The sequence below is a fragment of the Mesoplodon densirostris genome, chromosome 7, assembly GCF_025265405.1.
Source record: "Mesoplodon densirostris isolate mMesDen1 chromosome 7, mMesDen1 primary haplotype, whole genome shotgun sequence".
NCBI lineage: Eukaryota > Metazoa > Chordata > Mammalia > Artiodactyla > Ziphiidae > Mesoplodon > Mesoplodon densirostris.
This window is the reverse complement of record NC_082667.1, coordinates 27027638-27053229: the sequence shown is the minus strand read 5'-3', so window position 1 is coordinate 27053229 and position 25592 is coordinate 27027638. Positions and strand designations below refer to the sequence as shown.

General features: G+C 36.0%; 1 protein-coding gene across 1 annotated transcript in view; it reads right to left on the bottom strand.

Moving 5' to 3' along the window:
- The window catches only part of CCDC73 (coiled-coil domain containing 73), a 106359-nt gene that overhangs the window by 30005 nt on the left and 50762 nt on the right, over nt 1-25592 (bottom strand). Inside the window, exons 7-11 of the mRNA XM_060104508.1 lie at nt 23651-23786; nt 23329-23408; nt 9574-9705; nt 8990-9049; nt 7496-7597 (exon numbers count right to left, since the gene is read on the bottom strand). Of these exons, the coding sequence (XP_059960491.1) occupies nt 7496-7597; nt 8990-9049; nt 9574-9705; nt 23329-23408; nt 23651-23786 (510 nt within the window). The remainder of the gene's footprint in view (nt 1-7495; nt 7598-8989; nt 9050-9573; nt 9706-23328; nt 23409-23650; nt 23787-25592) is intronic.

Sequence of the window (25592 nt, the reverse complement as noted above, 5' to 3'; positions counted from 1 at the left end):
TCTCTAAGCTAGAGGAAACTATAGTAGACAGTGGACTTGTGAGCCTCTGAAGATTTAAAATTTCTGTTCAAATAAAGATAAGTAATAAAAGCAAAAACAAAATAAATAGGTAAATAAATAAAATAAAATAAAGGCTTCGTAGTATTCCATCTATTTAGAGTTCTCAATTACTATACAGATTATCAATATGCAAGGACATAATTATGCAAAATTATGGAAACATCTAAAAAAAGCATTTTGCAATTTTTTTTTTTTTTTTTTTTTTTTGCGGTACACGGGCCTCTCACCATCACGGCCCCTCCCATTGCGGAGCACAGGCTCTGGATGCGTAGGCCTAGCGGCCACGGCCCATGGGCCCAGCCGCTCCGCGGCACGCGGGATCCTCCCGGACTGGGGCACGAACCCGTGCCCCCTGCATAGGCAGGCAGACTCCCAACCACTGCGCCATCAGGGAAGCCCCATTTTGCAATTTTAACATGAAGATTCTCCTCTAGCTCATAAAGAACTATGCACCTGAGAGCACTCAATGAATACCTATTTTGACTGCCTCTACTTTAGGACAATGCAAATATTTTTATAGAAGTCATGATTTCATCTTAATTTATAGGTACATATTATAATAACAGGGGAGTCTCTGAATATTTACAGTGGTATGTATTTAATAGATGCTTAGTACTTTAACATTGTAATAAATATTTATAGTATTTATATTAATAACACTGTATTTTAAGATGGACAAATCAAAGTTTAGAGGAGACATGGGAGAGTATACCACAGACTTTATCCTAGTAATAATAAATGACCAAGAGCATTATATTCTTAAAAAGTATATTATATTAATATATATCAATCATTTCCTGTCCCTACTTATACCCCCATCTAAAAGAAACTGCCAGGTTTTCTCTCAGTTTCCATGTGTTGGAGACATTCCATCCTTCCCTTAGAATTTGGACCAATTGCTCTTTCATTCTGCTACACTGATGAGGTAATCTCTGAAAATGTCCTTTTTTCTTCTGTGATGGGTCTCCTGTTTCCTAGATCCCATGATTTCCTCTTGGTTTACTCCCTTGTCTTGATAAAGCAACCTTTCTACTACCTCTTGATAAAGGAGGCAGATATGGTATATTTTTTGAGACCCTGCTTGTCTGAAAATATGTTTATTCTACCAATACTCAACAACTTCTTTGGGTAAATACCATACAATTCTGCTTTGGAACCTTTGAAGGCATGGTTCTATTATCTTCTACCTCCAGTGCTACCAGTGAAAAGTCTGAAGTCATTATGTTGCCATTCTCATTTTGGATCCTTCCTCTGTGACCTACTTTTTTTTCTCCCACCAAGAGTTTTATAATCTTCTCTTTAAGTGTAGTATGAAATTTCATAATGATATGCACTGGTGTTAGGCAAAACAAGCTCAGATCCTTCAGTTCTGGGTTACTTTCCTGCATTATTTCTTTGGTCATTTGCTCTCTTTCCATCTTCTCTGTTCTCTCTGAAACTCACCAGACCTCTTAAACTGACCGCTCATTTTCTTCCTTTCCTGTTTTCCATCTTCTTGTCTTTTGGTTCTACTTTCTCAGATCATCTCGATATTATCTTCCAACTTTTCCACTGTACTTTTTCATGTCTACTAATATATTTATTTTAAGGGTTCTCTTTTATTCTAGGAATATTTCTTTTTTTAGACTCAATTACTGTTTTGTGGATTAATAAATATATTTCTCTTAACTGAGTATATTTTCTTAGCTTCTCCAAGTTTTTTTCATTACCCTGTTTTGTTTGTTTTTCACATTGGAGACTTTCTTCAAATGTCCAGTGATCCTTAACTGCTTGTTCATATTTAACAATGAAATACTAAAAAGCTGGCTGAAAGCTTTATCAACTACAAAATTTTGTCACTATAGTGGTGGGCTTCACTGTGCACTGATCTGGCTGGGCTGTTTCATCGGGAGAGCTTAACTGCAGCAGCTATAGTCTCTTCTCTTGGGCAGGTTAGTTGCCCCATAATGGAATCTTCCATTATGCTGCCTGGATGTTACAAGGCTAACTGTCCTCTTAAGGACTAGGCTGGGAGGCTTCAGAATTCAGTATTTAGACTTCCCAAACTGTTTTCAATACAATACTCTTAGTACTGTGCTGGTAAATTGGGTCTCAAAAAAAAAAAAAAAAAAAAAAAAAAAAAGCCTGATTTGCAGCACTTGGCAATTTCATTAGTGTTAAAAAACCCCACCATGGTCAACTCAAGCTACCAGTCATTTAAACCAGCTTACAAAATGACAACAGCTCTAACAACTAGCTCTCCCTGGTACCAGTTGCCTCTAGCACACTACTGAATCTCCCCAACCTCAGTTGCTCCTCAAACTCTCCAAAGTAATTCTCCAATCTTCTGCCAAATAGAAGACAGGGAGTGCCTATTTGTGCAGGGTAGGGGAAAGAATCTGGATATGCAACAGCTTCCTATATAAACCTTCTAGTTTTTGGCTTCAGTTGTGCACCTTACTTCTAGAGGCACATGATGCTTGCAATTCCTGATTATTTCTGTATCTTCAACTTGGGTTTCTACTTTCTCTCATTTGCTAAGTAAACTACTAATTTTCCATTTGGCTCCCACTTTTAAAACTTAATTTTTAGTTTCTTCTCCCTACTTCCTCATCCTTGTGGATTTATTAATGTCATTTATTGCAGTTTCAGAAGGAAATAGAAGGGAATGTATAGGTTCAATCCGATATGCTTAACCAGAAGCCCTGACCTAGCAATATTTGAACTTGCAAAGAGTCTGAATTTACTCATTGTTAATCATTCATTAATTTAATAAGATTTAATGAGCTCCTACTATGTGGCAGATACTCTTTTGGGCTCTTATTAGTGAAAATGTAACTCTTTTTATGGAATTTACAGTCTACCAGGAAGTTATTCGCTATTATTTGCATCTGGATTAACAAGTCTGAAAACCCTCTCTGAAAAAATGTATATTGTGGAAAATCAAAATAAAACCACCTGTTAATGCTTTAATATACCAAAAACTAAGTAAATTATTCTGGTTAATACTATGTTAACACTATGACTATAGGAGCAAACTAAATAAATAAATTATTCTTCCTAACACTATGATAATAGCAGCATAACTATACTTTTATCTGGACTAAACTATGATTAAATCATAGTAGAAAATATTCTCTATCATGAGAATTTAGGTCTCTATGCTCCAAATTGTACTTAAAAAAAAATAAGACAGATGATAGCATGATTTCAGAGCACTGAAAAACAGTAGGCCATTATGAAGAGTAATGATCCCTTTTAGTACAGGTGGAATTAGAATGCTCCTCGGGAAAACACTTGAGATATCTATGCAGCATAATCCTCAGCAACAGTTCAACATTAATATTTTGTTATACTATATATCAGTGGTTCTCCAACACCAGTCTGTAAACAAGTACTGATCCATGACAAAAATCTCACTAGTCCATGGCAAAAAATGTCAATATAGAGTCATCAAATGTGTTCTCTTGTAAAGGACTGTCCTTTATCTGATATTACATCCTTAATATACTTTTGGTGTTAAAGCGTTATCTTTTATAAAATGAAAGTGGTGATAGATGGTATTGTTTATTTTTTAATGTCCTTATCTGTTAAGAAGCTGACAATTCTATCCTGTTTTTGCCAATACTTTGTTTGAAATTTTACTATATGAAATCTAGTTTCTCCATGTACTGTCAAGGCTCAGGCAATAATGAGGCTAGTAAAAGAGAGAGGCATTTGGATTATCTAAAATACTGGCAGTTATAGTTAAAAGATCCTGGAACCACAGTTACCTTCATCACTAACTCAAAGAAACACATGACTACATATATTTATGACTACTGTAGGCCCTGTAGAATTCAACAATACATAAACATTGGATTTAGAGCCAATGAAGGACAATTTGAAAGTTGCAGTCTTTGTATAACTGATGTAACTAGAATGGCAGTTCTCACAGATCTAGGAAAAAATATCTTAACAATGTAATGTTGTAGAAATAGTGCTGAAGTAGAATCAAGACAAAGATTTAATTCTGGTTTTGCCACTAATTATAGGGCCTTGAACTACACTGCTTACATTTAGTGGATCTCTATTTCATCACAAAATGAAATGGTTGGACTGGCTAACCTCTAACATTTTGATCATCCTAAAAATCTATGCATCAACTCCTTTAAATGGATTGAAAGTTATCAGACAATCCTGATAACTGCTACTCATCAATATTTTGGATAAATTATATCATATGTTTCTTGAGAGAAGGTTCAACACCTTAGAGAAACAGTCCAAGTTATGCATCTATAGGGTGGGTAGAAGAGGTGAGGGGGGAGATACTTGCTGATAACTGGACTTTAAGAGAAATTTTTTTTAACTAGTCTTTTATTGGAGTAGGTGAAAGCATTACAAGAAGGGAGAGATTTGGCTCTAGCATACCTTTTTCCTCTCCCTAGTACTGGGGGACAGGCAAAAGAAAAGAGGAAGGCAAAGCTCTCTTTACATGACTAGTCATAGAACATCAATGGTAAGAAGATAAGTGTTTCATTGTTCAGGTTAAGTTTGGTTTCATTCAATGATGATGGACTCAGCATAATTTCTGGGGTCGGGTGCTAGAAATTAAAGACACTTAGATACAAAACGTTTTTTCTTTTTGGTTCCTCCCTCCCTCTTTCTCTCTCTCCCCCTCTCTTTTTTCCTTCCTATCTACCTACCATGGTGCTTTTTATTTTCTACTTAATGCTATGGTCCCCTGGAATATTCACAGGCCAAAGGCAGACCCTCACAGATGCCTAAGGGCCTCACCACACGACTCAGCACTGGGTTCTACCTCCTACAAGCTGTTAGACCTATGTATTATGTCCTGGCTGAAGTTGGTGAAGTCAGTCTCTCCATCCCACGGTTCCTCTGCCCCAACCTATGGCAGGTGGGTAACTCTAAAACACTGCAACTGCCAGGCAGGGATGCAACTCAGTACCTGGATTGGGGACTCACTCCCTGCCAAGGCATCTACCTAATGTGCCGGGGCACTGCCAACCTGGGAGAGAGGATGCTGCAGGGCACATGTACTCAGCTCAGACCTTCCCTGCTACATCTAGGCCTCCAACTGTGTTAAAGTGCAACAAGAGAACACAGGCCTCTACCCACCAATGTGACCCAGTTGACTCACAGCAGTGGCAAGACAGGAGCAGGGAGGCTAAGGCTGTGCCGGGCTGAGGGCACCAAAGGGTAGAAGAGTCAGCAGCCAAGAATGGTTCCTGGTAGGCAGTAGGAGGCAGGAGAACGCTGGAGCTGAGGCTTCAAGACCCAGTGCATGCTCCATTTTCTCATCAGACTTAATTTACAAAACATATATTCAAATATAAAAATTTAAAAAGGGGCTTCCCTGGTGGCACAGTGGTTAAGAATCTGCCTGCTGATGCAGGGGACATGGGTTTGAGCCCTGGTCCCAGAAGATCCCATATGCTGTGGAGCAACTAAGTCTGTGCGCCACAACTACCGAGCCTGCACTCTAGAGCCCGAGAGCCACAACTACTGTAGCCCATGCCTAGAGCCCGTGCTCTGCAACAAGAGAAGCCACTGCAATAAGAAGCCGGCGCACTGCAATGAAGAGTAGCCCCGGCTCGCCACAACTAGAGAAAGCCTGCACACAGCAACGAAGACCCAACGCAGCCAAACATAAATTAAATAAATAAATAAAAATTTTAAAAAAATGTTAAGACAGTGACCACAGAATATTAAACCTGAAACTCAAGGCTCCTCTGGGCTTTATGCAACTGTACTGGTTACATTCCCATGAAGCTGGCCCAGGCCTCTGCTGAGAGTGGTCTTTTTGTGGGAGGTGAATGTACTTTTCTTGGGAAATGTTCAGCTCCACCCTTCATTACCAAGAATCCCTTCAGAGGCACAGAAATATTTTCCACTGGCCACCCCAGTGGAACATGTCCCCAACGCCTTCTCTTGAGTTGGATATCCCATCACTTGGCAGTTCCTGCTCTTCCACTAACCTCCACATGCCTTCACGTGGAGCCAAGGAACCACTATGTTCTCAATTCTGCACGCTTCCAGGGCCATATAGCATTAGAACAAGCATAATATACACTTCAAGCTCCACTGGAACAGATTACTCCAAAAACTTTCCTCCTTGAAATTTCTAGACTAGCACTGGGCATCAGTCTATATGTTCTTGGTATACACTTCAAAACATCAAGAAACATATTCTCCCACATGAACTTATCACATTTTACTGGCAACACCACAGTGGACCTTCAGGTTTCAATAGCATCTCAAGCATCCATCTAAAAAACAAGATGGAGGTTTCCCCTTTTTGTACCCCAATTTTTACACGATTTTCCTGTAGACTCCTTCACTTAGATTCATGAGGGGAAGTGCATCTCTCTCTACTAGGGATGTAAGAGAAAAATCTCTCTTAATGAACTTTCACTCCCAAAACATCAGTGGCCATAACTTCTTCTCCTCCACAATCATTTTCGTATATATACTGGGAAGAGGATGATGGGGTGATTGTATGGTAACAGGGCCAGTTCTATCATGTTCCTGTGAAGAGGGAGCTGCCCCCCTCCATTTCTGTGAGGTCACGGATTCCTCTCCTAGAATGTGGTGACACTTGTCAACTTTTATTTTCAGTTTTGGATCTTGGCCACAATTCTAAGACACAGGAAAAAAACCACACAAACCCATCCAATCTGCTACAAAATTAAATCAGTTACTAGATAAAATTGAACACTTAACTAGCAACTTAAATGTTAAAATAAAACATGCTCATAAATTTTACCTCAAAAAGCAAACAAAAGATCTGTCAAATACTGAACTCTATTTAATGATGCTCATGATGTAATATGTTAAGGGTGAAGTGTACGGATGATGGCAATTTACTTTGAAATGCATATAATAAAAAAGGGGTGGAGAAACATATGATAAAGCAAATAGGTAAAATATTAATTGTAGAATCTAGGTGGTAGGTGTATGATTATTTATGATACAGTTCTTTCAACATTCCTGTATGTTCAAAATTTTTCATTAAAAAATGCTGGGGAGGGCTTTCCTGGTGGCGCAGTGGTTGAGAGTCTGCCTGCTGATGCAGGGGACACGCGTTCGTGCCCCGGTCTGGGAAGATCCCACATGCCGCGGAGTGGCTGGGCCCGTGAGCCATGGCCGCTCAGCCTGCACGTCCGGAGCCTGTGCTCCGCAATGGGAGAGGCCACAATAGTGAGAGGCCTGCGTACCGCAAAAAAAAAAAAAAAAAAATGCTGGGGAAAAAATAAATAAATAAAATAAAATAAATGCTCATTACTTTGGACATTGATAACAAGCTGATGAAGGAGACCAATATTTTACCCTTAAAATTCAAAATGATCTCAGATAAAGTTGGACAGACAAATGCAACTAAACAGGTAAAACTCATTAGATGAAAATATACTAATATATATATATATATAAAATCAGGATATGTATATATATCCTGATTATTTTCTTTTAGCACCTTCAATTCTTCTTCCATTTTAGTATTAGCTTGAGTCTGTTGCTGAAGTAACTGCTGCAATTGTTGGAAAGAAATGATGATGTCCTATAAAAAAGTATAAATATGACATTAATTGAAAAAGTTTTAAGGCAGTAGGTATGTTTCTAAACTCATTCTTAAAAATATATTTTCTAGTTTCTTAACTTATTATCTTTACAGTTTAATTTCAATGCCATAATAAATAATATACTGAAATAAACTAATGACATATTTTATTAATTTAATATTTAACATAATTTGTATTACATGATTTCTTACAAAGTATTATTTCTAAGAGTTCCTCAAATAATTAACAAGGTTTTTGAAATGGACCACGAATTCTGTGAAAAATGTACTACTGAAAAATGTAAAGAATTCAAAACTAAAACTTTTGTTGGTTTTCCCCCCAAATGGTAAATATTATCACTACTAAAACATATCACTGCTGGTGGGCTAGGATGGCAATGGCATGCATTCAGAATCAAACAGAGGAAAAGCAGAAGAGAAAAAAAAGAAACAGGATAAATTTTCTTTCACATATCTTTTTTTAGAATAGAATAAGTATAAATATCAAATAAATGCAAATGAGAGTATAATGTCCTATAAAGGCATGCTCTAAGCATACATACATTTCAATAATTATCTGCTAGTGGTCCAAACTAAGGAAAAAAATTAATTTATTTTTATTCTTTTTATTTTATTTATTTATAAAATATTTTAATGTAATCTTTTTTCCAGCTTTATTGAGATATAATTGCCATATAACATGTAAGCTTATGGTGTACAATGTGATGATCTGATACACATATTTATTGTGATATAATTAACACAATAAGGTTAAAATCTCTATCACCACACATAATCACCAAGTTTTTTGTATGTGGTGAGAACATTTAAGACTCTCCGTATAAAATAAATAAGCTACAAGGATATATTGTACAGCACAGGGAATATAGTCAATATTTTATAATAACTTTAAATGGAGTATAATCTATAACAATTTTGAACCACTATGTTGTACACTTGAAACTAATATAACGTTGTAAGTCAACTACACCTCAACTAATAAATACTTTTAAAATAATATGTCTTCGGAGTCTCATAAAAAAAAACTACTCTCTTGGCAATTCTCAAATATATGATACAGTATTTTTAACTAATGTCGTCATGCTATACATTCCATCCTCAGAACTAACTCATCTTACAACTGGAAATTTGTATCTTTTGATGAACATCTCCCCATTTCTCCTCTGATTTATTTTTTAATGGGAGTATAGGTGAGACCTGGTTAAAAGAGGTACACATGTATCCATTCAATATACACCAACTGAGTGCTTACTATGTGCTAGGAATTGACCTAGGCATGATTCCATTTGTTACTTAACTTAGTTTATTTCCCACATTGTATTTGGTTTTTAAAATATTTACTGGCTTCCAAATTATCTTATGATTGCTTGCCTGTTTTTCTTCTTGAATATGGGTAATCTCTTCATTAATCTTCTTATTTAATTCCAATTCCTAAAAAATGTGAATAATTTTAAAGTTATGATACAAAATTCAGCAAATTATACATTGAATTCAGTGCTTAACAAATTTGGGAGTGTGATGACCTATTATTACTCCAGAGAACCAATGTTTGTTTACTGTTGAAGCAGTGACTCTAGTGAACTAAAGATGGTGTTAGATACCCAGTCCAGGCTGGTGCAAACTTATAAACATTAATGTTAGAAACTATAGAACTTCTCATCTCCAAAAGCTTTCCTGAGGATACCATTATACCAGAAGATTACCTGATACCATATTAAAGTGAAAATAAAGTGATTACAGCTAAATTTTATTATCCTAAAGTTTTGTTGATAATGCCGAAAATTATCTAGCAATTTTTAAAAATTTTGTAAAATCTTTTTTACTATGTATATTAACTCCACAAAGAAGGAACGTTTTTGTATTATAATCCTCTTATTTGTTTATATATCTCATAAATTTTCATAGATTTTACAAAAATGTTCATTTTATAAACATGAATATATTTAATTAAATACCATTTTGAGTCTTTCTTGAAGTTCTTGAAATTTTTGTTCTTTAATTGTTAAACTGATGTTTTCTTCTCCCATCTTATGTTGTTGACATGTGACCTTGGTCTTTATCAAGTCTGAGGTTACTTTTTTAAGTTCCTTAATGTAAGAAACATCAAACAGAGAATTCAGTACACGTTTCATCAAAGCAAGGCACTTTTCTGACAGTTTTAAAGTTCATTTTAAACCTATCACTATAATTTACTATATTTCATATATTAAGATACTACTACTTTCCCATCAAGGTTCTTTTTCCCTAGTTTCCCTGCAAGATAATTAGCCAATGCTATTTGTAGTTATGGAATAGGCAAACGCAATGACACAAAGATAGAATGCATGATCTTTGTTCTTAAAAAGAATACACAAACTAAATGAACTAACCAACCAGAAGCAGGGTGTTTTCACTGATGACTTATTCAACAAAAATCTTTTAAGATAAAAACATGATATAAAAGATTATCAATTCCCAAGTTATTAGCAGCTAATAAGAAAAATTTATGTAAGAAATAATTATAACGTGATGAGTGCTATAATACAGGAAGGAATGTATAGAAGTATAAAGAATGAAACAGTTTGGTTGAGGGCATCAAGAAGGCATTACACAGGAAAGTGGTATTTGAACTGAGTCTTTAAAGATAAATTTTTGAAGAGAACAAAAAAATGAGTAGATATTCCAGGCAAAAAGATTCAGAAAGGTACAGAAACATGAAAGAGCACATTTTTCAGGGAAACAGAACTAATATGATATGGTTGGAGCTAATATGTTATGGGTAAGGGGGAGGAGTAGAGTACTAGTAGTTGTGACTAGAAATTTGGCAAAATTCAAATATTGAAAGATTTGTAGGCCAAGCTAAAGAGTTTTAATTTTATCCTATAGACAATGAGAAATTAACCACTGAAGGATTTTAAATAAGAGAATGACGTAACAAGGTTTGCATTTTAGAAGAATAACTCTGGCATCATTTTAGAGGATAAACTTGAAGGGGATACAAGAGAAGTCTTCACTGTGAAGTTATATGTCCACTGAGTTTAACAGATACATCCAAACACATTTAAATCCCGAAACAACAACTTCTGAATGGTGTGTACTTTATTGTACTGCTGTTCTGTGTATATTGACTATATTAAATACTCAAGGATCTGATTTTCACATTCTTGATTACACAGCACCTGAACTCCCTTTGAATTCTGAAGGCCCACTAGAGAAGCCGGAAATGCCAAATACTAGCTTTATAAGCATGACACCAGGCTCTGCTAATCAGAAGCACCTGTCTTGGGTATTGGATCAGGAACTAAACACAGGAACAAGAACTGTTGCAAACCTTTCTGTTGGTGGATAGCAGGGGCTGTGCTAGTAACTTCCACCTTCCATGGACAACAGTGATACTGCTGTAGCAGTAGCAGTATCTACTATGGTCAACAGTGATGGTACAAGCTGCAGTGTACAACAACTTAGTAGTGGAAGTTGGTTATATACCTTCTCTTGTTTCTGACAATTTTCCAAGTCTGAGATGACCAACATCCAAATTCCTTTGCTGAAAAAAATCATCTTACAATTATGAATCTTGATTAATATACTTCAATTTTTAAAAGGTTGTATTTAAGAACCGAAGTTGGTTCATTAGTATGGTGAGATTACAGGAAATTTTTACTTTCTTCATTTTTCTGTTAGGTGTTTTCTCTTTTTTTCTAAAATAAATACATTTCTCATGTATCAGTTTTTAAATAGTATGTAAAGCTATGGAAACAGGTGCAGTCACTTAGTAATTAGTTAGAGGAAAGATGATGACAAATGACTGAGTCTTAAAGAACTCCAAGATTCATGGATTAAAGAAGCTGCTAATACAGAAGGCTGAGAAATACAGTCAACTGAGGCAGGAAGAAAACCAAGAGAATGTGGTATCAAGGAAGCTGAAAAAGGAACGGCAGAAAACAGGGCTGTCGATACCTCCAGAGTTCTACATGTTATAACCTCAGCCACCTAGAGAGAAACTTGCCTGACTGATTACCTTTTAACCCCTAGTCCAAAATCCAGGAGAATGGATTCATTCGTCTTAGTTCACATACTCCCTTTAGATATGTGCACTACATAAAATGACTGCTAAAGTAACCGCCTGGGTTAAGAGATATGGCTTTATTCTTAGGAAAGCAGGCAGACAAAATAATGTACAAAGAGAACAATCAGCATGTACTGAATAATGAAAGAAGTTTGAATGAAGGACGTAGGCCTTGAAGAATGAGTAGTATACTGGATATCCTTCATTTGTCGCTCCTGATTCACCCTCCACTTTCTCTGTGGCCTGTGTGGCATCCGTGGATATAGCAAGCAAGCTCCCTTCCCTCTGGCTTGTGGGGTTCAATCTCTGGGAGGCATCAGTAAATCAGTATGCTGGGAAGAGAGAGAGATGGAGGTGTTTCCCCAGCTCCCTCCCTACATGACAACAAATTGGCAATAGCTCTGTACCTTTACCAAAGGTCACAGCTTCTGAACTGTAGCTTTCTTCTACAGCTTTACCTATAGCTCCCTCTAGGTTCCAGCATCTGCTTCCTTCGCTTGCCACCATCAGGTCTAGCTTCTATCCCTTGTTGGTTTCCCTTAACTCTGCCTACAACTCTGTAAATAGCTCTTTCATCAAACTTTTCTCAATTTCCCATACCAATGTTCCATCTGTTTCCTGCCTCAATCCTGTTTATTTAATACAAGTAAGTTGAGAGAAGGCATTTCAAGTTGGGGCAGGGAATATGGAGGAGAGAAAAGGTAAAAAGATAGGGAAAATTAAGCATTATGATAATGGCAACAAAGATTTTGGATTAAACAGAATGGAAGATGCTTATTAAGAAGTAGTAGGAAACAATGTTGAAGATGTAAAATGGGACCAGACCATGGACGTTCTGGAAAGCCAATTTAAAAAGTTTGGGACTAAATCAACATGTTGTACACCTTAAGCTTAAACAGTGTTATATGTCAATTATATCTCAATAAAGCTGGAAAAAAAAGTTTTGGACTTGATTTGGTAGACAAAGGAAAACTATTCAATTTATCATTCCTTCTACATATGCTAAGTATCTAGCATGTGTCAGGCAAGTAGAAGCAACAATATTAAACTAGTAACTTAGTAAAGTTAGTCTAGCAAAAAGAGTGAATAAAAACTGGAGAATAGAACACTGGCTACGAGGTTATTTTATTAATCCAGGCATGAGATGATGAATGTCTATACCATTGAGAAATGGATAATAAAAAATGAGACATTCTAAAGGAAGATATAATTGAATAGACAAAAGAAATGAAGGAAAAAAGATTATTTCAAAGCATTTAGATGGGGCCTCCCTGGTGGCGCAAGTGGTTGAGAGTCCGCCTGCCGATGCAGGGGATACGGGTTCGTGCCCCGGTCTGGGAGGATCCCATATGCCGCGGAGCGGCTGGGCCCGTGAGCCATGGCCGCTGAGCCTGCGTGTCCGGAGCCTGCGCGTCCGGAGCCTGTGCTCCGCAACGGGGGAGGCCACAACAGTGAGAGGCCCGCATACCGCAAAAAAAAAAAAAAAAAAAAAAAAAAGCATTTAGATGAAGCTAGAAGAAATAAGAGATCATGAAATGTGAAATAGAGATGCATGAAAATGGAAAGGAAAAGAAAAATCTGCTTCACTGATGAAATAGATGAAAAATCTATTAAAGACAAGATATAAGAGAGGGACAATATTCTGAGCTTGACTCTTTTTTTTTTTTTTTGCGGTATGCGGGCCTCTCACTGTTGTGGCCTCCCCCGTTGCGGAGCACAGGCTCCGGACGCGCAGGCTCCGGACGCGCAGGCTCAGCGGCCATGGCTCACGGGCCCAGCCGCTCCGCGGCATATGGGATCCTCCCAGACCGGGGCACGAACCCGTATCCCCTGCATCAGCAGGCGGACTCTCAACCACTTGCGCCACCAGGGAGGCCCTGAGCTTGACTCTTAAGAAAGCCAAAAAGCACAAATCAGTAAGCCTAAGCCATAGGCTGTTACTGTTCTAAAAAAAATCATTCATTCATTATTTTTCAAATTATAAAAGGTTACATATGATGAATTCCCTCAAATGAAGTTTCAAGGTATCAGTGATGGTTCACCTTCATAGGCAGCAAGATGGTTTCCTTTGAAAGGAGAGTTGTATGATTTTTTTTTTTTTTTGGCAGGGGGAGGAGGAAGGATGGGGAGAATAAAGAATCAATCCAATGGGTGACCCTGAAGTTACAGTAAGTCATAAAAGGCGATGACCTGCAGGCAGTTGAAAATACAGAACTGGAGATTAAAAGAAATGTGAGGCTAGAAATATAGATATGAAGTCATCTACATGAAGTGAATGATGGAATTAAGGAGGATGAGCTAATTGAAAAAAAGAATATGAAGAAAAGAAAGAGACGTTATGATACAGCTTTGGAGGAATCGGAAAAAAAAAAAAGATAATCTGGGAACCTGAGGAATTTATTTGTACCCAAAGACCCTTAAAAAGTGAACTATCACACAGATCTTCAAAATTAATACATTTTATATTTTAAACATCATTTTGTACAAAATACAATATTCTGTAATGAAAAGCATGAATTGTCAGTATAAGTTAGGATGCTTTGGTTATAACTATCAGAAAACCATACTTAAACCATTAAATAATAATGAAATATATTCTGTAGCAAGAGGTAATTTAGGTATTCCACAGCAACTGTCTCTTCCTGGAACTCTTACTAAAGAGTTGGAAAATTTTTCTTTGAACCACTTCCTGCTAGCCAGAATTAGATCACATGCTCATTCCTGAACCAAATACTGGCATAAGGAATGGAGATAATATTAATTGGCTTAGAGACAGACTGATCATATGAGGTGCGCACTAGATGTTGAGGAATTATCACAATATCCACTACATGAAGAATTTCAACTAACATTATAAAATTTATAGGTTTAGAATATTACTGACTACAAATAGTATACAGTACAAAGTGAGGATAAATGGAGACTTTTTTACAAGATGCTTGACTTTGAATAATTCAACTAACTGTTGGATCCAGTTAAGTTTTTAAATTGCACTCTGAGAAGTCCTAGAGGTTCCATGGAGCTCCTCCACAGCTGCTGATAGAGAAGAAAGAGCCAACTTGCATGGCTCCAGCGTTCCTAAAACTCTCCCTTCAAGCACAAGTAGCTCTACTTTGTTTTAATACTGAGCTTCCACATCTTTAATAGAAGGTTCTACAACTCAAAGAAAGATAAAAACCAGTAGATCAGATGATCCTTATGATCCCATGAAATTTAGAGAAGATCTGAAGATGACAAATAGTTGGGAGAGAACTAGTCATTGTAGAAATAGAATATAATTCAAGCATGAAGGGGGAAAAAGCAATTAATGAGTTGGAAGAAATTTCAGACTTTCCTATCTCATAAAAAATTTATCAGATGAGGCAATCCTTTAGTTGTCTTGAAAGCCTATGCATATAACTCACCTATAGTTATGGTGCAGAAAAACTGCACCACCAAAATTTGCTTAATTTTAACCTAATTTCACTTGCAAGTAACAATAATCCCATAAATTTCTATGCATGTTAAACTTTCTGAAGTGCTTTTCCACATATTATTTTATATTTGTTACACATATATAAAACAGGAAAGGCAGATATCATTAAATTCATATTGCAAATGAGAATATAAGGAGAAAAGCAACACTAGTATGATCTAAGTCATGTACCTCCTTAGGATGACTATAGTTGAAAGGTTTAGTTTTATTTATTTTTTTTTTTTTTTTTTTTTTTTTTTTTTTTTTTTTTGCGGTATGCGGGCCTCTCACTGTTGTGGCCTCCCCCGTTGCGGAGCACAGGCTCCGGACGCGCAGGCTCCGGACGCGCAGGCTCAGCGGCCATGGCTCACGGGCCCAGCCGCTCCGCGGCATATGGGATCCTCCCAGACCGGGGCACGAACCCGTATCCCCTGCATCGGCAGGCGGACTCTCAACCACTTGCGCCACCAGGGAGGCCCGAAAGGTTTAGTTTTAAAGAAAAAAGGTAAAGTATGAGTTAAAATGAACAGAATAAATGAGAAATATTATGCAGGGAATTATGTGTAGGCAGGAATAGGCCAATGGACTGGGTGAAGTAATGGAAACTAAAAGACTAGAGGTCAATCTAAGAACAGAGTGCGGTGTGTAAATGGTACAGGTGATAGAAAAGGATGCTCTGGTTGGAGAAGGAGAAGGGCTGAATGACAGAGCCCAAAGGAAGCAGTATTTAATGATGAGTTTCAAGGTAATGGAAACACTAGTCTAGACATGCAGAGGTCAAGGTCTATGGGGACCTAGTAGCTTAGGACGATGAATATTAGCAACTTCTCCTTTTAATAAACATATACTTTCTAATGGTGAATGAAGCAGAGAAGAAACTTATGTGGATGAATTGCTTATACTGTTACTGTTACCAGTAGAATGGTTAAGATCACAGGTTCTGGAGCCAAATTCGTTTGGGTTCCAAACCTCACTCTATTTTCCTTGTTGTGTAACTTTAGGTAACTTACTTAAATGCATTCTGCCTCAAGTTCCTCATCTGTAAAATTGAGATATAATTTTTAAAAAAACTAACAAAGTGCCTGGCATGTAATAATCTATGCAACAAGTATTTGTTGAACATCTACTACGTTCCAGGCATTGTTACCTGTTATTACTACTAAGGTGAATTCAAGGGATTCTATGATTATTTTCTCTACTTTTAGAATAAAGTGGTCTGAAGTCCTAATGGTGTTATGAATAACTAAGTATTCTTTATTTAAAGAATTAAGATTCATTATTTCATAACTAATTACAATAAGAGTTTTTTTGTAGAGTATGAACTCTTCAAGGAAAAGAACCACGTTTCATACTTATCCCATAGAACCTTAACACAGTCAGGGATCTAAGAAGAACTAAAAATTTTAATGAACATAAGAAGAAAAGAGTGATGAACATGACATTAAAAAAATGTGACACCTTTGCCTAAAATAAGATTTGATGAGGGCCTCCCTGGTGGCGCAGTGGTTAAGAGTCCGCCTGCCGATGCAGGGGATACGGGTTCGTGCCCCGGTCTGGGAGGATCCCATATGCCGCGGAGCGGCTGGGCCCGTGAGCCGTGGCCGCTGGGCCTGTGCGTCCGGAGCCTGTGCTCCGCAACGGGAGAGGCCACAACAGTGAGAGGCCCTCATACCGCAAAAAGAAAAAAAAAAAAAAGATTTGATGAAATCAAAGTTGATTTATTCAGGATAAAGCAAATGGCAATAAAAATACTTGATGACAGCAGTCAATGTCAGCCAAATAAGACTATTGTTAATGACACAATAGTTCATAGTCAATTTGTAAAATTGTATAGAAAGTGGTAGGCGTAGTATAGTGCTAAGTATATTGTATAGCATATAGGAAAGTACAGTGCTGGGGGTTTAATCACTGATTGAACCAGATGGCTTCCCCTGATCAAGGTAACAACCACAACCCTGTAGACCACCATGTTACAAATAGATGCTCCTCATTTAAATGTGAACAGACCACTACAATTTTCTTACCAATAATAAAAAAATAAAGCTTAGTAGGTGATGAGTCACTAACATTATGCTAACTTTAAAAGAACAGCATATTTTGGGGCTAGAACCTTGACTGTCTTAATCAACAGCCCTAAACTTGTGAGATTAAAATGGGTTAATTCTGCATTACAAATTCAGATCCAAGAATCTTCTAGAAAACAATTACAGACATAAGACAATATAATAAAACATTCTAGTTCATAAGCCATATGGTCATTGACTCAACAAACTTTCTGAATAAAAGAATTTATTGATCTTATTTATCCACCCTGGATAAACATTCAAAAACAGGATGATAGTTAAATTGACTATGCGCACTGAAGGATACAAAAATACAGTCATTTCAGCAATTAATTTAAGCTTTTAAAAATTTAGGGGATTATTTCAAAGGAAAAATATCTGTTAGAGCACCTCAAAGTTTTAATCTCAACTCAGATTTTCAGGATGTTTGACTAATATTTATGTTGTTACTTGTTATTTAGTCAAACACCACCTGAGTAATAAAAAATCTTTTATGCTGAACTGATTTTTTTAAAGGACACCAATGACATTAGGTTTAAAATAATGTACATCTTTCTTTGCTTTGCACATGGTGTTCTAAAACCTTGCTTTCAAGCTGCTTTTTTGTGCACTAAAATGGTAATTTTTAAAAGAAAACTTCCAACAATTTTTCTGAATTTTAAATTTTTTTATATTGGGTTTTCCTGGAGCAAGATACACCTGTATAAAGTAAACAACTTAGAAATTAATTAGATGGCTTGTTTTAAATTAGTGATCTGTTCTAGATTCACTCCTAAGATGCAATGTCCTACTGATAAAAATATAATTAAACTGAGGTATATGGCTAAAACTTAAAGTAGTTTACAATTCTCTGAATTAGAAAAAAGGATTGGTTTTCTAAAAGTTTTTCTTCTGTCTAGGTTACAAAGTGCAACAAATGTCTTATGTCTTTCTGTCAATACATTTTTCCACAACTGAAAGCATGGAGCTGTTGTAATCAGCTAAGTTTTATAGAAGATACTCTAAAATACATAATTCCTATTACAATAACTGTTATGAAACAACAGGGAAGTGGGAAGGGAGTGGCAAGGGGCAAAAACCCAGTATGTGGCTGACAAAAGTAAAAACTAATCATTTCTTATGTCTTTCTTTTTCTCTTATTATTAATTATGTAATCTTAAGAGCATATTAAATTAAAAGCAGAAACCTTCACAAAACGATTTTCGACTGAAAATATGTTTTTGATTTTATAGCTCTTATAGCTTTTAAATACCCTGAACTTTTAGTACATTGTCTGTTTTCTAACCATTTTATTCAAAGCTGTTAGTGCAGCAAATAAACATGCAGCACATGCTTTGATCTCATTAAATTACAACTTATAGTTCCTAGAGTCATAAATATCAAGCCCTTTTCTCCTTTACCCCTCCTCTTCTGGTATGAGGTAGTCTGTTAAATATCACTATCTCCTTGAGTCCTCTGACGTTTACTCAGACAAATAGCAGAGGTTATGAATGTTGCTCACAGATAGTATCAGGAATTCTTCATGATTGCCATAATGGTGAACCCAGCATTCAGAACTGTAATACTTAGTTTTATCTAACAAATAAGTTTGGTCTGTTTAACTTTGCTCCACAAAAGGAAAAAGAAAAAAAAAAAAGAATTCCATCTTATCACAAACCAGTAACTTAACTGTCCTGGACATAATCATAGAACAGCATAAAAGAAAAATAAAAGTTATCTTTGGAAAAATTAATGATTAAAAGTGTTAAATGAGTAATGGAAAACAATGTTAGTAGGCTTGATTAGCCTCTGAAAAAGAAAATCAAAACAGAAAACACTTTTCTTAAAGTTAAAAATTAAGGCTACAGTAAAAACTACAGAATTATTGTACCTAGTATGTCTGAAATATTAAAAACTATCTGTTAAAATATATTTGTAAATTCTTACCCTTTCAGCTTCTCAAACTTGGAACTCTCAAAGGTAATAACATTCTCTCACCTTAGCCTTCTCTACAATCTCTCTTCCAAGAACTATTTAGCAGCATGATTACTGACTTAATGCTTTCTATAGAGACAGAGGCCACCATCACATGACACCTCAGTACATTAAGGCAGCCCTGGCCAAGGCTGCAAGACCTGGGAAAAGGGGGCAAGTGTGCTCATGACCAACACTATTCTACTTCTGTACAGAGAAATTCTTTACTCCTTTCACAAAAATCCAGCAAGGGAAACGCTCCATGGATTTACATGAGCCTCATCTCCATCTACAGGTCAGTCTTAAACTGTACATTAGAAATACAATAGTCTATTACGTTACAATGCAACATTTGTCCTTATTTAATGAAAAAAATACATAATTTAATAGAGAAATTTATGAGGTATAATATTTTCATAATAATGCAAAAACTAACTGAATAAAGCACATGACTATTTTAATATAATCATCAAATTAATGATCTAACCACTTAAGACATTGATAACAATATTAAACAAAAAATAAACCAAAGAGATATCACTGAAAATGTGCTTATTCACAACTACTCAGTCAGTATTATTTATTTATATTTGTTTTCAAAGTTTATATTGATAAAAATGAATGGTCTATTTAACAATTGATTTGAAATGACAGACGAAATTTTCAAATTACAGCTTTTTCTCCTTATATTGTAAGAGCCATCTCTAATATTCTTAAATGTGACTGAAAAGAAATATTCTTTACATATAAACTGTCCTCTTGGGACCTCCCTGGTGGTCCACTGGTTAAGAATCCACCTTCCAATGCAGGGGATGCGGGTTCGATCCCTGGTCAGGGAACTAAGATCCCACATACCAGGGGGCAACTAAGCCCGCGCGCTCTAGAGCCCGCACACCACAACTAGAGAGCCTGCATGCCAATTAGAGAAGCCCGTGCGTCGCAACAAAGAGCCCACGCGTCACAACGAAAGATCCCCCATGCCACAACAACGATCCCGCACACTGCAACTAAGACCCGATGCAGCCAAATAAATATATAAATAAATATTTTTAAAAAACTGTCCTTTTAGGTAGTTTGCTAGATAGACAGAAGACTTTTAAGGGCTAGGGACGTACACTTATTACCATTCTAATATTCTGTACTGGGCTACCCCTATGCTCTTACTTTCTGATCCCTCGGGTATAAGGAGAGAGTCCAAGGAATATGAAACCAATTTATTGGCAGTTATAAGAACAAGACCTAGATATAACAGAGTTACAAATATTAATGGTCTTTGAACTCTGGCTTAGCATTTAGAAGTCACGTCAATCTTTAGCCCACGTGGTCCTGCTTTCCTTGAAATGGTACTAAAAGATAAAATAGTAAAATTTCCTGATTTCTTGAATTATATATTAAAGTATATGTCATTCATCTGGTAGCACAAACACTCCTCTTCAAAACTTAAGCCTGTGTCTCTGTAAATAATAAGTTGGCTTAATAAATTTTTAATTTTTGTAAAATTATAGTTAAATATAAAAACAGAGGGTCTTCTGGTTTGTGGTCCAGCATGTAATGAGCTTAGCTAGATGTTTCCACTTGATCCTACCACAAGTAAAAAGCTGAACAAACTGAAAATCAACAACTCCTCTTACATCTGCTAGACAAATGAGGTCATAAGGCAAACTGCTGCCTCAAAAACTGGAGAGATGGACAGGTAAATACAGAGAATCAGAAACAGAAACCTCCACAGGAACCAATGCCACTGTAGGAAAAACTGAACTGTAATTGACTAATTCCCAGAGGCTCAGAGTGGATAATTCAGAGTTAAAAAATTCACTGGGACACAGTCATGGGGGTCTCAAACTTCTGTGAAATTTTACCTCCAGGTCCTCTCATAGTGAATATCAGAGAAAATTCCCTCCTGCTAAAAGCAGGAGGAAAAGGAGAGAAAAAGTAACCATTTTGAAATACACCAACTCATTTTTTTCTTATCAACAAGTCCTGCCCTCAGGAGAAACTATTTGACCTGAGTCTAAACTACCTGAGGGAAGGGTAATACCCAACTCTAGCCCCCTCTAACCATCCTTGTGCCATATAGGGTGGGTGGGCAGGGACTGAGAAGCACTGGTGAAATTCACAGTCCAGGGGCAACAGGCTCATCTAATCATCGGACACCCATCCCCCTACCTTACCACTACATTACCATACGCCTATTGACTTCAGTTTCTTTCACCCAGTATATCATGTCTGCCTTCCAACAAGTAAATTACAAGGCATACTAAAAGGCAAAAGACACAATTTGAAGAGACTGAAGAAGCCTCAGAACCACAGTCAGATATGGCAGGAATATTAAAACTATCAGACCCGAAATTTTTTTAAACTATGATTAATATGCTAAAAGCTTTAATGGAAAAAAACAGACAAAACATGGGAGAACAGATGGATAATGTAAATGGAGAGATGGAAATTCTAAAAAAGAATAAAAATGAAATGCTTCAGATCAAAAACACTGCAACAGAAACGAAGAATAACTTTGATGGTCTCAATAATAGACTGGACAAGGCTGAGTAAATAATCTCTGAGCTTGAGAATATAACAATAGAAATTCTAAAACTGAAAAAAAAGACTGAAAAAGCATAAGAGACTATCCATCACCTGCGGTCAGCTAATGTAACATATGCAAATTGTAACATATACATAATGGGAGTACCAGAAGGAGAAGAAAGAAAGAAAAAGAAGCAATATTTGAAGCACTGATGATTGAGACTTTCCCCAAATTAATGTCAGACACCAAACCACAATCCAAGAAGCTCAGAGAACATCAAGAAGAAAAAGTGACTAAAAAAATTAAACCCAGGCATATCATATTCAAACTTTAGAAAATCAAGGTATTTAAGTGACACTCAGTAAACGTTGTTTCAAAGCATTTATTCAGTGTCAGTAAAGACAGGTACTTAATTCTCTCAGGGATAAGGAGGTGGTCCAAAGTGGTATTATTTCAGTTGGGGCTTTGAAAAGATTAGGAAAAGGAAATAAGTCATTCTCTGTAGAAAGAACAAGGCTTTGCCTACTTCACCTTGCTCTCATAATGTTCTCCCCTGTTATTAGTGGGGATATTTTTAGTTGCAAATAATGGAAAATTAAACTGGCCCTAAGGAAACTGGCTTAAATAATAATGCGGATTTACTGGCTCACATAACTGAAAAGTCTAGAGGTAGGGCAAGTGCAGGGTTGGTCCATTCAGGAACTCAAAAATGTCATCAAAGAACAGGTTTCTTTATATCACAGCAATTTGGCATCCACATTTCAAGTTCCTCCTTTTTAGCTTCTCATGATTGTAGGATGACTGCTAGCCCCAGAAGGAGTTACATTCTTCCTGGTTTATAATCACTGGGTAAGGTCATTTATCCACTCCTGAGCCAAAGACTGTGGCTAGAGTAATGAAATATATTTATGGCCTTCTGCCAATTTAGGGCTCCTCTCTAAAGCTGGAGGCATCAAAACAAAAATCTGGATAAGTTTAGGAAGGAGAAAGGGGATATTGATGCTCAGTAAGCTACCAATAAATATCCAATGCACTCCTTCAGTCAAAATGCTCCAGCCATACCAGACTTTTTCTTGTTCCTCAAATATATTAAACTCTTTCCTGTCTCAAGGCTTTTGCTGTTCCCTTGCCTGAAACATCATCCTCTTCCCTCCCCCACCACTTTACCCCCAATGTAATGAAGTCACCTACGATAATGTCATCACATCCTCTACTTTTTCTTCATATCACTTATAACAGTTTTAAATTATTTGATCTGTGTGACAGTTTTATATGTAACTCCTCCATTGGACTATAACTCAAAAAAGCAGGAACATGTTTCATTTTCTTCATACCTGTACCCTAAGTGCCATATAGTACCTGGCACACAGAGCCACTCAAAAGTTGAATGAATGAATGAAAGGTGCTAATGAGATTAACATATAGTGAATGCTTATTGGTTATTCATATCACCATAAAAATGCATGTCACTGCTCACAAGTCAAAGAAACAATATTTTGAATGGGTTAGAACAAATTCATTCATTGCATTTACTGAAATCATAACTCAAAGTTTATAAATCTATATTTAAAACATTTCATTTATCTTTATACAAAAAAAACCCACCCAACTTTTCTGGTATTATTTCATAAAACTAGTTTTATATAATACAATAAACTATATCAATCATACCTTCTTTAAACTGCGTATTTCAGATTCTTGTTTTTTATTTAAAGCTGAAAGTCTTTTGTTTAACTGTATTGCTTCCTGTACTGTAACATGAAAGACACTTAGGAAAACATTATATTCACTGTACATTTTAAGGAAATATTACTAACATGGACAAGGAAAATAGCCTCAATACAATATATATAATTATTACTGAATTTAATAATATTAATTAAACTGCCATTTACTATTACCAGTATCAGATAAGTTCATTTTATTCATTATAAATAAGTCCATTTAAACATTTCCTCTTAAATATGTTAAGTTTAAATAAGATAGCACCTACCATTTTGTTCTAACTTTTCATGATTCTCTTTTACTAATCCAAATTGACCTGTTATTGTAGCATAGTATTTCTCAATTTCATTCAGTTGCTTCTGATGATCATCTTTAGCCAGAAAATGTAACTGGACTTTTTGTTCCTATTTTGAAGAGTTATTTTAAATGTTATACATATATTACACATACATACATATATATATACACACATATTTATTAAGCATACATAACAATTTATTGTTTTTAATAACTGTTGTTATTAACATAAGTATGTCATGAAAAAGTACTCTCTGAGTACACCTTAGGGAGGAAATATTAGTTAGGTTCTAAATCTAGGTAAAATTAAAGCATTTTTTTTTTCCTGTAACAAAATAGTCACTTAAGGTTATGTTTTCCTTGTTTATAATTTCTTTTTCAAAATCAACTGGTTGTTTTATTTACCGAAAAGTTAATTAGTCCAGTACAGCACTAAGCAAAGTGAGGGGAATATTATTAAAGTAATACTCCTGATAATTTAGGAAATAACTTTTTTCTCTAATAGCTGGCATAATCATAATGTGCATTATCAAAACTCAGATAAATTTTCTGAGATTAATATTAATGAATATAGCACCTTCTCACTGCATTAAAAACTGGAACAATAAGAACAATATCTATCAGTGATAGGGAGACAATATAGTATAGCAGAAAGTTTACTTAAACTAGGAGACACAGTTGGTAAAAATTGGACCCTATATATAATACAATATGGGCCTTCACTGCTTTCAGATAAAGGAGCTTGTTTTACCATACTTAGAAAAATGACTTAAAATTTTTAAAAGAAATATTATGGTAACAGAATCAATAACACTCTTCAAAAGTTTTTATTTTGGCATTAGCAGAATCATTGATTGATTTCACAACTTTCATTCATTGCTGCCACACACTTCAGTTTCTACTGAGAGAGGATAAACAAAGAACAGTGTAGGCCCATCAATAGGCACTCAGTAATTACTTTCTGAATGAACTGTTGTCTCATAGAGTTCTGACAGTGGCAATTTGTTAGATTTGCCTGGACAGCATCTATTTCCCTTACCCAAAAGTAACACAGTTTCAAGTATTTCCTTGAAATACTTCTTGAAATACTTCTTCATTACAATCTAGTAGACCAAATTCAGGGGTCCTATTCTCCCCTAGTCAAGTATAGGGCATATTACTCCAAATAAACCAATTGATTTCTACATTCTTGGAATTTGAATCTTAAGCAAAAGAGACTATAAAGCTAAAGAAGTTCAGTGGTGATCCTATCCAGACTGATATGAGACCTCTTCTGTCCTGGGTTCCTACATCCTGCTTCTCAAACCCTGGAATTAACCTAGTCCCTGTTCATTTTCAAAACCATTCTTGACTCTCTGATTGATTCCAAGTGTCTCCACTAAATTTCCTTTTGCGTAAGTTAACCAGAGCCATTTTGTACTGCTTAACACCAAAGTACAGGCAGTATAGTAGAATGGTCAAAAGCTATTCTGCCTATGTTTAAATCTTGCCTCTGTAATTTAGTTGCTGTGTGACCTCGGGAAAATTATCTACCCTTCTTTAAAATAGAGATTATAACAGTATCTCCCTCATAGGGTTGTTGTGAAGATAAGACAAATTAATGCCTACAGAGCACTAAGAACAGAGCCTGTCACATACCAAGTACAATATAATGTTTTGTTATTACTATTCCTTAAATGATAAAACTGCCTTCAATAGCCTAATTAAGTTTTATTTGGACTAAGAATAGCCCTCTCTAATATTAATAAGGAACATACATCATAATTTAAGTTGTACCTAACTATATTAACTTGGCAAACATGGTGAAAATCTTAACTTTTTCAAAGATTTTTTTAAACAATTTTAAGCAAAGTGATAAGTACACTGGCAATGGTTATGAAAGATGAGTTAAATTTTTCTCATGCACTTCTATG